General features: G+C 36.2%; 1 protein-coding gene across 1 annotated transcript in view; it reads left to right on the top strand.

The window, feature by feature from the left end:
- The window catches only part of GBE1 (1,4-alpha-glucan branching enzyme 1), a 184,214-nt gene that overhangs the window by 53,325 nt on the left and 116,094 nt on the right, over positions 1-14,795 (top strand). The window contains exons 4-7 of the mRNA XM_063448657.1: positions 353-478; positions 1,200-1,335; positions 10,040-10,130; positions 10,848-11,057. Coding sequence (XP_063304727.1) covers positions 353-478; positions 1,200-1,335; positions 10,040-10,130; positions 10,848-11,057 — 563 coding nt within the window. The remainder of the gene's footprint in view (positions 1-352; positions 479-1,199; positions 1,336-10,039; positions 10,131-10,847; positions 11,058-14,795) is intronic.

Genomic DNA, 14,795 nt, shown 5'->3' with positions numbered 1-14,795 from the left:
ATGTTTGATTTTTATATATAGTCCTGATGAAAGTCTGTGTGTAACAGACTGAAACGTCGATTTTTTTTTGTAAAGACGATTAAAAGTTAAGTTTTACATTGATTTAAGTCCTGGGAGTGCTATCTTGATCATCTATCTTTATATATATATATATATATATATATATATAATTTATTAATTTTTTCAGTTTAAAAGACATGTCATGTGTATGTAGCATCTGCAATGTATAGACGTATACCTCTCTAATACTTTTACTTTGTCTTAGGGAAGATTTAATAAAAATCCTATGATGATAATTTAAACTGATTCATTTAAATAAGTCCATAAAAAAAACATATGGTTTGTGTTCTAGGTAGTAATAACCAGCAAATCTGGAGAAACCTTGTATCGCATTTCACCCTGGGCAAAGTATGTTTTCCGAGAGGAAAGTAGCATTATCTACGACTGGATTTTTTGGCAACCACCACACCCTTATATAGTAAGTTTTTTGTTGCTTTTGATTTTTACATTTATAAATTTCCTTTTTGTTTTTCAACAGATAATGCATGGCAAATTGAGGTTTCATTTGTTATGCTTACTCCTCTTTAAGCTTTAGAGAAAATTGGTAAAATGATCCACTGGGGAATAGGTTTGTAGGTAAGAAATTCAGGGAAGGGTTAAAAAGAGGAGCAGGAGACAAAAAACTTGTTGGAAAAACTACAGTCGGATTGTAGCACATGAAACCTTTCTACAGAAAGCTATGGAGTAGAAAAAATGATGGCTGGAACTCTTTCAAATTGGTTAAAGATATAGTCTCTGCTGCATTTGTGCTTCCCTGTTATATTCTTTCGTATGACAGATTCCTGAGTCCTGGTTTGCTCATAGTAAAAGGTAATATTTATTATTGAGGTCTGAGTGAATGGCTTACTGTGAGAGCAGTTGGATATATTTCACAGTGAATGGTAACATTTCCAGGGTTGTAGAATGAATAGACGGTTTCTAATAATATTTGAGTAAATGCTGGTTACGTTTTCATGGTGATTGGACAGTTTATCAGAATGTTGGCTTGAATGACCTACCCACAAACAAAACATGTAATTTTTTTGTGTTTGATTCTGACAAGTACAGAATAAGGAGTTGGTGAGCCATAGTAAATTTAAAACATTTGCCATTAGATAAAAAACAATTAATCATTTGTTAAATTTACATGTTGTTTTAAGCCTAAACATGATCGTCCAAGGAAACCAAAAAGCATCCGCATATATGAATCGCACGTGGGAATCGCCTCACCAGAAGGAAAAATTGCAACATATAAAAACTTTACATTCAATGTATTGCCGAGAATAAAGGATCTTGGTAAGTTACGATAGAACTGGAAAATATTGATTCACTAAACTACAATTTGTCTGTGAATTTGAATATATTGGTTTTATGGCTGGACTTTAATTAGAATGTATTCAACGTTCAATACATTTCCCTTCTGTCACCTATAAGGTCCACGGTTCTTTGTCTTTGTCTGCCCCTCCCCCTGTTAAATATTGTGCTTTGTTTATACTCTCAGCTGTCTGTCTTGTCCCTTAACTCATACCTGTCTAGTGAGTAAAGAAACTCGAGTTGTGAGAATTGCTGAAGAACCAGATTTCAACTGTATCTACTGGAGGATCCTGGTTGCATTGAGAAGGAACAAATGCAACACCAGGTTCAGGCCTGAAACCAAAGTTGATTAGGCACCATGACCCTGTTGCATTATATACTATAGCATTGACAAATAGAAACTGGGGCATTGAGGTGGTCATGGGCTGGACTAACTTGGAGGTGTCAGGTTGACACAAATATCATCACTTCACAGAATGGCCAGACACTCAAGTGGGCAAATGAAGGAGCTTTAATTCCGTACCCCAAATTCAGACCTTAAAAGCTCTGCTTAGACATCACATTATTGTTTTGTGGTGTGGAATAACAGCTCTTTTAATCCTCTGAATGTGAATTGCTGTTTGGAGATATAGTCTGGACATCCTAGCACCTAGTGAGCACTATTCATTATTACTGCTGACAAAACATATTGCATCACTAGCAGGGCCCCAGTGTCATCAGTGCAGCCATTTTATAAAATTACTATACTATGCTAATTTCAGACCAGACGTTTAGTTCTGATCTACTATCTAATATTAATAATCACAAACTGAATTCCAGGGTGTATTTCCAAAAAACAAGAACTGTTCCTGGAATATTTTGGCTGAGGAAATGAGTCCACAATGAGCCAATTGGCAACTACAAATCATGTACTAACTTTGCTAGGAAAAGTGCCTGCTTGAACATTCATTAAATAAACAAAGAATTGGTTCTAGATACAAATTAGTTTATGTAAACAAGACCAATGGTCGTAAAACAGATATTCCTTTCAGACTTCTCTCTGGACATCATGGATGTAATTTAACCCCTTAAGGACACATGACATGTGTGACATGTCATGATTCCCTTTTATTCCAGAAGTTTGGTCATTAAGGGGTTAATAAGCTGGGAAACATACTGTTAAGTGGAACAGTCAGCAGGGATATTTCATTTTATTCCATTGTGATAGCTCTATATTTGCAATTGCTGTCAATAAATAAACACATTTTCATCTACTTACAGGAAGATAGAGATAAGCAACTTTCCTGGATTTGGGTTTCACAAATTGTTTTTTGTTTTTATTTTTATTGTCACTGTTGCTACCTTTTAAAGGAGTTTGGAAGAACTTGCCCCCCCCCCCCCCATATTGTAATGAATTATATAGTCAATACATTAAATAAACAAACAAATAATTGCCCAGGGAAATCCTATCTGCCGCACATGCCCCCACCATTATACAGTGGCTGAATGGGTTATTCCTTGTATGAAAGGTTTAGTGAGCTTGCAAGTGTGTTATCACATATGCGCTGCTGACTAATATATCATAGGGCAACGTTATACTATTATTCACATTTTAATTCTACCCAGATTGCGGTTCCATTCATGTAAAAAAACAATGCTTGCACAAGTAGGATTTTATTGGAAATCAGAATGGACAAAGAACTCCTGCAAAGAGGATAGCACTGATGTGAAAGTGATATTTGCATATTTGTTTTCAAATCCACTCATCTCACACTGTGCTCAAATATTGGGATTTTGGCCATGTCGTTTCCTGTAAGATACATTTTTGCATAATAAATATGATTGATGATGATTTAATAATAACTGCATTGAAACATCGGCTTTGTTTTGGATTGCCTTAACTGGATGTCTCATCCATTCAGCTAGTAGCAGATTGTTTTAGGCAAGTATGAAAATATAATCTAAACATTCTGGTAACATAAAATAAAAAAGTAGCCTAGATAGTAAATATATACATATACATGTACAATGTGTATCTCTACATTTGTTAGAACTTAACGAAAGTGACACTTTCAAGCTTACAAGTCCAGCACCTTTGAAGGAACTTTGATGGTGAACTCTTGGATAATTTCTAGTGTTTCATTGTCTTGTGGATCCATTTTGAACTCGTATAATCCTTAAAGGATCACTATAGGGTCCGGAACACAAACATGTATTCCTGACCCTATAGTGCTAAACCCACCATTTAGGTGGCTTGCTCCCCCTTAGCTCCTCTATAAAAGTTTGCAGCGGGTCTGCCGTGCTGGCTCCACCCCCGTTGTGACATCTTCACAATGGCAGATTTTTTGCCAATCCAATGCTTTCCCATAGGGCTAAAATCGACACAGGGGCGGGGCCAAATGCCATTTTGGCCGATCAGGACCTCCTCATAGAGATGCATTGAATCAATGCATCTCTATGAGGAAAATTCAGCGTCTCCATGCAGAACGTAGGGACGCTGAACGTCAGGGCTGCATCTAAGGAGTGGCCACTTGGAGGTGTCCCTAGGGGCAATGTAAACACTGCCTTTTCTCTGAAAAATTATACTCACCAGAACAACTACATTAAGCTACAGTAACAATTACATTGTTCTGGTGACTGTAGTGTCCCTTTAACACTAAATTTTAGAACTCATAATGGTACTTCTGAATTTTTCATAAAAATGTGTTCATTAGGAAAAATGAATGTTGACTGTATTAGAATTTCTTTGAAATTCAATGCAAACAGCAAATATACATGCGAAAAACAGATTTTTATGAAAATGTGGCAATAGGCAAAGCTTTGATTGCCAAATCCTTCCATTTTCCATCAGCAGTTGTTCAAAGAAATAAAAAAAGAACTTCCAAGTGACTGAACTGCTTGTACACAGTGTGGACATTCCTCTCTGGTCTCCACAAACTGGGCTGAACTGCATTAGGGCAGCTTGCAATCACACTCATCCTCGGTGATTCACAGCCTTCCTCCAGTCTGAGATTGGCACTTGGTTTTTCCAGCTGCTTAGCACAGATCACTGTCTGATCAGTGATACAGCATGCAAGAGCTTCAGAATGAGGGGCAGATCTCCCTCTCATGCTGCACTCACACATTAGAGAGCACTCTCTAGTGCTCCTTTCTCTCTCTCATATGCATGCTGGGAGAGATCCATTTGCTGACTTCATTACAGGGAATCTTTTGTGAGTTAGGATTAGTGTAGTGTTAGGGTTAATGCTGGGTTAGGGATGTTTTAGCCGCAAGGCAAACAAGGCATTTGCCTTGGGCGGCGTTTTCCAGGGGGCGGCAAAAAAAGCCACCCCCAAACGCCCTTGCGGCTAAATGACAAGCCAGGCGGACTGCTGGGCGGGTGGCACTGGCGGGCGGCTGGCGAGGGAGCACTTTCCTCTGAGCGCTCTGCTCAGCTCCCTCGCGCGCCGCAGAGTGATGCTGGGAGCCAGAATATGACGTGCCGCCCGACCGACCAGCAGCCCCAGGGAGAGGGAACCCCCCCCCCCCAGCATTCCTAAAGGTAAGGAGGCTGGGGGAGGGGGTTAAATAAAAAAAAAAGTGAGTGTGTTAATGTGAGTGTGTGTGTCTGACTGTGTGTGTCTGTTAGTGTGTGTGTGTGTGTTTTTCTGTCAGTAAATGTGTGTGTGTATTTAGAATGTGGGGCAGGTGGGAAGGATTGCGTGGGGGTGGCGCCTGAGTTTTGTCCTGCCTAGGGCAGCACAAAACCAGGATACACCACTGGGGATAGTGTACGATTAAGGTTAACGGTAAATTTAGGGTAAGCAAAGGTAGGATATGGGTTGAGGTGATATAGAGTTAGCGTTTACTTAAAATGTAATTTTAATTCTAGACATATGAGGCATTTAACAATCTGGACTGATACATTTGTCTATTTTTGAGTACTTATTCTTTAGTTGCACTTGATGTGTAAAAATTAATATTTAAAAAAAAAATCCTCTAATTTTCCTCCATTTTTAATATTTTATTTATATTTAATGTTTACTATGTATACAGATGGGATATTAAAAGAAAGACATTTCCGTCCTTTCAAAAAACAAGCAAACAAAAAAAAAAACCAAGAAGAACCAAACACAATGAATAATATGCATGGATGCGCTTAATAAATGTTTACATTATTATAATAGCACAAATTGTTGGTTTTATATTAGCTATCTCTGTCCCTAAAGCGTTAAAAATGGCTTGTGTGACATAAAAAAATTTAAATAAAAAAATAATATACATAAAGCATTACTCATCCTGAAACATCCCTTATTTCCTGTTGCTAAGATGCACTGTAAGAATTGTAAGCATTTTATCATCCTGATATCGTAAATAGCAAAATTTGAAGAGAGGTTGGATTTGCTGAATATCAAGTGGTGTCTGAAATGCTGTTTACAGAAATTGATATAATTTAAAAGATCCTCTGATTTTTTTTTTTTTTAATAACGTTTTAGGGCAAGGAACTGAAATTTATTTGAAAAACAAAAAGGAACATTGAGGGCACAGATAATAAAAACAAATGTTATTGTGAAGGGAATTGTAAGAGTACCAGAGCAGACATTATGAGATCCAAGGGATCATGTCTGTAGGAGAATTTCAGCATCTGTAGAAGAGGAAGCCTCTCCAAGAAGCTGCAGAACTGCCCCTAGGATAAATGTAAATGCTTTCAACCAGCTTTGTGTGACTATTTAAAGAAGCAAAACAAGTTAAATGCGTTTTATAACTTTTGGCCTAAATAATAAGCTGTATTTTTACATGTTTATATTTACATCGTTTTTGCAAAACAAAAATGTTTTGCACTGTCTGCATCTTAACCTCACCTATTCTGGCCAACTATATAGGTGAAGTTATATACATACATACACACATACTTACATATGTACATACAAACATGGGAAAAATAAAGCACACCCACTTTGAATTCTAGTGTTTTACATATCATGACATAATAACAATCATGTGTTCCTTAGCAGGTCTTAAAGTTAGGTCTTAAAGTTAGGTAAATACAACCTCAGATGAACAACATATGACATATCACTCCGTGTCATGATTTATTTAACTAAAATAAATCCAAAATGGAAAAGCTATGTGTGAAAAACTAAGTACACCCTTACTGCTTCCATATCAATTAAGATAATAATAATGTTTAATTGATCATTATTAAGTGTGACCACCTCTATAGAAGCCAAACTTTTAGCAGTTTGATGGTCTGGGGCATTCAGGTGTGTGCTAATACAATGCCAAGGAGGAAAGACTTCAATGATGTTAGAGAAGCAATTATTGCTGCTCATCAAACTGGGAAGGGTTATACATGAGAAAGATTATCCAAAAGTGGAACAAACATTGTCCCAGCAAATTTGCCCCAAGGTCAGACTATGCAATGCTCAGAGAAATTGCAAAAAGTTACATGTCAGACTCTACAGTCCTCAGTTAGCATGTTCATGACAGTTCATGATTAGTAAAAGACTAAAGTTCATGACGGTTAAAGTTCATAACAGTACAATTAGTAAAAGACTAAACAAGTATGGTTTATTTGGAACAGTTGCTAGTTGAAAATCTCTTCTGTCTAAAAAGAACATGGCAAAGTTGCATCTGAACAAACCACAAGCTTTCTGGAACAATGTCCTTTGGTGATTTGGTGAAAACCAAACATCGTAGATCAGTGCAAACACCTGTAATGAATTGTTTATATGTTAAAGGGTTAATGAACAAAGTCTTTTTATGTATAGATCTTCTTGGGTTAGTGACACACAGAAATATACTTCTACATCACCAAATATACTAATGCCCAATCTGATGTTGTTTATACAAATAATACACATTTATTCTACTCCTAAAGCAAACATTAATACATACAGAAAAACGTAACAGATGTTATAGCCCAACAATGTTACAAAGAGAGATCTTTGATAGAGAGTAATCGTATTTCTCCAACAAGTCAGGGACACACCCGAAGAGAGAGCTTGGTTGCTTGTCTACTGTTCTATTATTAGACATGACTATAATGATGTCAGAAGCTTTAAATAAAACTTTGGCCATAACAGGACACCCCCAATCCACTCATTGTACAGCACATTTCAGACCTCATGATACAGCATAGTTAACTACCATCTCTTCTTTTTAACTTATTGATATCCATACCTAATGTGTATATGAATAGGAACAAAGCATATGTAATATTCTACAACACATCATTCCAACTGTTAAGCATAGTGGTGAAGGGTCGATGATTTGGGCTTGTTTTACAGCCACAGCACCTGAGAAGTTGCAAGTATTGAGTTGACAATGGACTTCTCTTTGTACAAAAGTATTCTAGAGTCAAATATGAGGCCATCTGTCCGACAGCCAATGCTTGGCCAAAATTGGGTCATGCAACAAGACAATGATCTCAAGCACATCACCAAATCTACAACCAAATGGCTGGAAAATAAAATAATGAAGCTGTTGTAATGGCCCAGTCAATGTACAGACCTCTACCCGATAGAAATGCTGTGGCGGGACCTTAAGAGAGCTGTGCATAAACAAATGCCTGAAAACTTCAACGAACTGAAGCAATGTAAAGAAGAGTGGGACAAAATAACTCCACAACTATGTGACAGACTGATCATTTTTTTTTTTACAGAAAACGATTACTTCACGTTATTGCTGCTACGGTTCTACAAGCTGTTAAATCAGAAGGTGTAGTTTTTTTCACACATGCTTCCTTAATTTTGACTTTGTTTTTGTCAAGTAAACCATGACACAGTGTAATATGTAATATGTGTTGTTGTTCGTCTGAAGATGTATTTACCTAATTTCTAGACCTGCTAAGGAACAGATGATTGTTATTATGCCCTGATATGTAAAAAACATAAAATTAAATGAGGGTGTACTTTCTTTTTCCCATGGCTGTAGTTAACATCCTGTTAGTTACTGTGCTTCCTGATGACCTGAATATTTATTCTCTTATTGGAGGAACACTGCAAGTTACATCCCAGCTACCATAACTAGTAGGAATAGAATATTTTAGGATGGAGGATGTGACGGGACAAAGTTGAGAAGCAGGATTAAGATGCCAAATGATTGAAATTAAAAAATGAATTTATTTATTGAGCATAACGTTTAAAATATGGAGCATGTACAAATACAAGTAATTTTTTAGGCCGTAAGCTATAAAAATACATAACTGAGTGTTTGTAACTAGAGTGCTCCTTTAATATTAATGAATAGGCTATAGATACTGTGAACTTGCTCATGTCTCCATCCTGACCCACATGTTTTAGCATTTAAGTTTTTGTATGAATTAATAAACACTAGGATTTCCTGCTGTCAGATTGCCCTTTATCGAATATGAAAATGCAATTATAATATATGTAAATGAATATAGAAATGCAGCAACGTTTACAATCGATGAACCAATTTTGGAAAGGGAACAATGGGATTTGTTAACTAAATTAGGAGTTATGGAGCATTGACAAGGCAACTACCAATAAAATAAAAAATAGCAGAATAGTGTTTTCTGCCTAATATTTGGATCTCCCCTGACATATCTTCACATTTTTCAGTATAGTGAATAACTCACAGTGTTTAGAATTCAGAAGCTAACTTTGCATTTTTAGTATGCTCTTATTAACCTGAAGGTTATTCTTTACTGATATTAATCACTTTCTGACTGTTTGAAGGAGCATCTCTTTACTGACATTAAAGTTGTGCTTAAGAAGGATTTGTTCCATCCTCAATGGTTTCATTACTTGGCTCTTTTCCCTTTAGATTTTCTACATTCTCTATCACAGAGCATGGGTTTAAGTAAATGCTAAAAAAAAAACATTAAACAAAAAAAAAATATATTTTTAATTTCTTTGTTTCTTTTTCTCAAAATTGTGCTGAGTGGCTTTAATGTTTGTTCTTTTTAAGTGCTTATTTCAGGGGGTTGAATGAGATAAGGAATATGTAATGATTAAAGATTTAAGCACTGTGCATTTAAAATGTATTCCCAAAAAGCTGTGGTTAAGCATAAGGTATAGTACAAACAATCAATTACTTCTGCTTGCTTTCATGATCTATCTTGTAAATATCAAAAGTGCAAGTGAAGTTCAGGACATGCAGATGGGCATATTTAGTATTCAGAAGTCAAATCTGCTCTGTATTAGCATATCCCTTTGCAGTTATAAAAATAGAAAAATGTTTTTATTTTTTATTTTTTTTGAATATGTTTGACCTTCACATTACTAATTAAAGAGCCAGTATAATAATATTAATAATGAAGATACACATAACACTATTATGCAATAATATTATATTAGATTTGTTTTGCAAAATGAATGCATACTTTATATTTTAAACTACACAAAAATATATTGCAGCTTTCTCTAGCATGAAGCATATTATGACGTCAGATAAAACAAAGGAAAACCTGTGTCATTGTTTTTGCTGCTCAGATTACCCACATACAGCAAACTGTATATACATGTTTTTTTTTATTATTATTTTGCTATTAAATAAGCCTTACACAATTGTCTTTGTTTCCCTTCCTCTACTCTCTTGTTCACCCTGTATGATCAGATTACGCAAAGCACTGCTGATGTTCCAAAGTGACTAAATATGAAACTTAATTTCAGCCTCTCTTTGTATTCGAATGTAAAATGTGTAAATTCCACTGAAAGATCTGGATTGAATTTGCTGTTTTCATGTATTTTTCATTTTACAGGCTATAACTGCATACAGTTGATGGCAATCATGGAACATGTATACTATGCATGTTTTGGCTATCAAGTCACTAGTTTCTTTGCTGCATCAAGGTAATCTCAAATATTTTACTGGCTTTAAATATTGAAATGACAAAGCTGTGGAAATCTCCAGACAGATATTAGATGCAAACACATACGAGCTTTAGAAAAACCATGTGGAGAGGAATTTAAATGCCTTCCAATTTACATGCAGGTAACACGTCCATTAAGTGGTGGTGCTGCCTGATGTATAATAGGAAAGGGGTTGATGTACTTCCAGCAACATCTGTCTTATTGCTTTGGGTCTTGAAAGGTCATGTTTAATGTCATATATATGGGTACGTTTGTACACTTAATACAGCGCTGCATAATTTGCTTGCGCTATATAAATAATACTACATGTATGTTTATATTTTCATATATCAGTTACCAATCCACATACTGTCTGTCAGTCTGTCTAATCTGTCTCCTAGGGTTTACCCCAAAATTGTATGCAACAAACTTTGCCTTTGTATGCAACAAACTTAACGTAGCTTTTAATGTAGGCATGTGTGATAAAGATATTAAAGCCATCAAATATGAAGCGAACTCTGCAAGCTTTCATAACTCAGAAAGGTTATAAGTACACAGATGCAGTTTAGTTTGCAAATTAAGTTTCTAGGAAGTTCTTTATTTTAGTAGCTTGTTGTTGTTTTGTTTTTACTCTTTATGTCCTAATTAATTGTGTTTTTAGGTCCTTCATCATTGTTTCAGTAAATAGCTAAACTGTTTGTTTTTTCATCCCGGTAGTCGCTTTGGGACACCAGATGACCTCAAAGAACTTATTGATGTTGCCCATTCAATGGGAATCTTAGTTTTGCTTGATGTTGTGCACAGCCATGCATCCAAAAACAGTGAAGATGGACTCAACAAATTTGATGGCACAGACTCCTGTTTTTTCCACAGCGGTCCTAGAGGAAACCACGAGCTATGGGACAGCAGACTGTTTGATTACTCCAAGTATGTATATCCTTATTTTTCATAAATATTACTTTATATATATATATATATATATATATATATATATCATTATACATTTTATATATATATATATATATATATATATATATATATATATATATATATGTTCCCTCTTAATTTGTTTAACATGGTCACCAAAACCTGATATAGGAGCAAACCTTGAACTCACAAGCTCATGTACACTATGATAATACCTACATTTCCTTCTACTGGAGCATGTCTAGCTCACACATTGAGGCCAAAATGCCTTCTGTCACTGAAAGTTGGGAAGTTAATGTGTAGCGTAGTGCTCTATTTATCCTAAATGATGAGCTTTCCATCGTTACCTGGTCTCCTGTGGTACTTTGACCTTTATGTGTGGCCATGGTTCTTTCATGTTATTGAGTATAAGGACTGTCCTGATTGCTTAATAGTAAAAAGGCAGAAAAGTAAGTGAATAAAATCCCTCACTCACAAAATGCATGAAGCCACAACTCCAAAATTAAATAAGCATGGATATACTGGTTTTCATCATAGTTATAGCAGTTTAATAGGTGCAATAACATGGTTACCTTCTCTGTGCTGCAGTCCTCCCAGCAATCCTGTGCCAATCAAATACTTCACACAGGACAAGTTTGTTAAACTACATTACTAGGGAATCTCCAAAAATACATCAGGAAGAAATCATAGAAAAAATGCACATTTATTGAAGTAAAAAAAGAAAATACATATAGCAAGATACTAGAACAGCAGTCCTCATGTATGCTATATTGGTCCAAGTATGTGAAAAATGAAAAAAAAAAAAGCTTGTGAGTGAATAAGGTATAAAAAGTACAAAAACTGAGCATAGGACAACCTGCAGCTGCTGTACAGGTGGGAGACCACCAAAGAAGCCGACCCTAAAGAAAGACTAGAGAAGCCCTGGACACGTTTTGCACCACTCTGGGTGCTTTCGCAACACTGGCCTGATTACCCCCTCCTGCATTCTGTTTCTGTAGGAGAGGCCGTTGGCCATAGATCACTGATTGGCTGACAGCTATGTGTGAGTAGCGAAAAAAAACGGAAGTGTTTATTAAACTAAGGCTCCTGAACACTTTTACACTCTGCTTGGTGGGTAAATTGCCCCCCAAAAAGTGTGTGTGTATGTATGTAGGTATATTTTGACTGTTGGGTTTATGATAAATACTTTTCAACAGCAGTAGTGAGAATTATGGTGCTTATTCTGCTTTTATATGCTACAAAATTAATATTTTGATCTTTTCATTAAAAGAAGAGTTGAAAATTCTGGCTAATCCTTATGTTTATAAAATTGATCTAGTTTAGGCATTACAGTTTTTTTTCATGTGTCTCACCAAACACCTTACCCCTACTTTATCTCTTCCCTCTATTTCTGTATTGGCAAGCCAGATGAAGTTTAGAAATTGCTTATAGATTTTTAAAATAGCCGAATAATGTCTTTGGGTGATCGTTGATATGTTCCAGAAAATCCTAGTTGTGTTTTCTTATTAGGGCTTTGATTTATTACTTATTAATATGTGATCGTTTTAGAGTTGATGGCATGCTGATCTATCATCTAAATTCTTTTGTACAGAGATAATTTATAATGTGCTAAAATATTGATTGGCATATTTTTTTTTTTTTAAACTAGCCGTCTCTGTGGAAATCATTGTAATTCCACATAGCAGCTTTTTTTTTAGTAGAGCGGAATAGTTGACTGATTCTACAGTGCTTTTCATTTTTTATCATTTCTACTCCATGGCTTGTCAATGGAGTCACACAAAGGATACAGAAATATACAGCTTTGTTAGAGGAACTCGGATTAATATCAAAAATAACAGTAACTGTAGTTTTAATGCAAATTTTGCTTAAGGCTTTATTATGCAAGAATAACTCAACAACTGAAATATACATTTAAACGTCTATATCTGTTAATAATCTTTGCCATTGCAACTATTGTGGATGGCATTTTCCAAAAAAACTTAGCCAGGGGTATGCCATATGTAAAAATGCTTACACATTGACCCAGTATTTAAATAATTGTATATATTTATTTATTTTTAATTCTAGTCTCAGGATGGAAGGGGTCACACAGTCTGGAGCGAACTTCTACATTGATAGCCAGTGGCACCTCCCTGTTAGAACTTTTTTTTTTAATAACATGCAGCAATTTATTAAATCTTTTAAGAACAAGAGTTTCTATTACAGATCTTATACAGCTGCCTGCTAGGGTTTGGACTTGCAAGAAGTACCGTATATATTCGAGTATAAGCCGACCCGAATATAAGCCGAGGCCCCTAATTTTACCCCAAAAAACTGGGAAAACTTATTGACTCGAGTATAAGACTAGGGTGGGAAATGCAGCAGCTGCTGGTAAATTTCTAAATAAAATTAGATCCTTAAAAAATTATATTAATTGAATATTTATTTACAGTGTGTGTATATAATGAATGCAGTGTGTGTATGAGAATGCAGTGTGTGTGTATGAGAATGTAGTGTGTGTATGAGTGCAGTGTGTATATGAGTGCAGTGTGTATATGAGTGCAGTGTGTATAGGAATGCAGTGTGTGTATATGAATGCAGTGTGTGTATGAGAATTGTGTGTGTATGAGAATGCTGTGTATGAGTGCAGTGTGTGTGTATGAGTGCAGTGTGTGTGTATGAGTGCAGTGTGTGTGTATGAGTGCAGTGTGTGTGTATGAATGCAGTGTGTGTGTGTATGAATGCAGTGTGTGTGTATGAATGCTGTGTGTGTATGAGTGCAGTGTGTGTATGAGTGCAGCGTGTGTGTATGAATGCAGCGTGTGTGTATGAATGCTGCGTGTGTGTATGAATGCAGTGTGTGTGTATGAGAATGCTGTGTGTATGAATGCAGTGTGTATGAGTGCAGTGTGTGTATGTGTGTGTGTAATGCAGAGTGTGATGCAGAGCCTTGGTGGGGGGTGGGCATTTTTATTTTTTAATTATTATTTTAATATTTATTTTTGTTTCATTACATTTTTTTATTTTATTATTATTTTTTATTTTATTATTATTTTTATTTTATTATTATTTTTATTTTTTTTATTATTATTAATATACATGCATTTTTTTTGTCCCCCCTCCCTGCTTGCTAGCTGGCCAGGGAGGGGGGCTCTCCTTCCCTGGTGGTCCAGTGGATAGGCACTGTGTAGGAGGGGGCTGTGGGGGCTGCAGAGAGATGTTACTTACCTTTCCTGCAGCTCCTGTCAGCTCTCTCCTCCTCCGCCGGTCCGTTCAGCACCTCGGTCAGCTCCCAGTGTAAATCTCGCGAGAGCCGCGTCTCTCGCGAGATTTACACTGTGAGCTGACAGAAGAGCTGAACGGACCGGCGGAGGAGGAGAGAGCTGACAGGAGCTGCAGGAAAGGTAAGTAACGCTCTCTGCAGCCCCCACAGCCCCAGTCTGTATTATGGCAATGTAAATTGCCATAATACAGACAATTGACTCGAGTATAAGCCGAGTTGGGGTTTTTCAGCACAAAAAATGTGCTGAAAAACTCGGCTTATACTCGAGTATATACGGTACATTGCATACTGAGTGCTGGTGTTGGTACCATGTGTACTGTGCTGCTCTTGGACTGGAGTAACAGGTTATCAAAGAAGGAAATGTACTCTAGTTTATCCTTTAACTGAATATATGTTGGAAGGAGAAAGCCATTGATAATGTGTCTTTTATTTTCCCATATAACCAAAAAAAAGGAAAAAAAAATGAGGCTCCAAAT

Source organism: Pelobates fuscus, chromosome 1 (genome assembly GCF_036172605.1).
Source record: "Pelobates fuscus isolate aPelFus1 chromosome 1, aPelFus1.pri, whole genome shotgun sequence".
NCBI lineage: Eukaryota > Metazoa > Chordata > Amphibia > Anura > Pelobatidae > Pelobates > Pelobates fuscus.
Note: the sequence above shows the minus strand (reverse complement) of the source record. Positions and strands in the feature narration are given on the sequence as shown.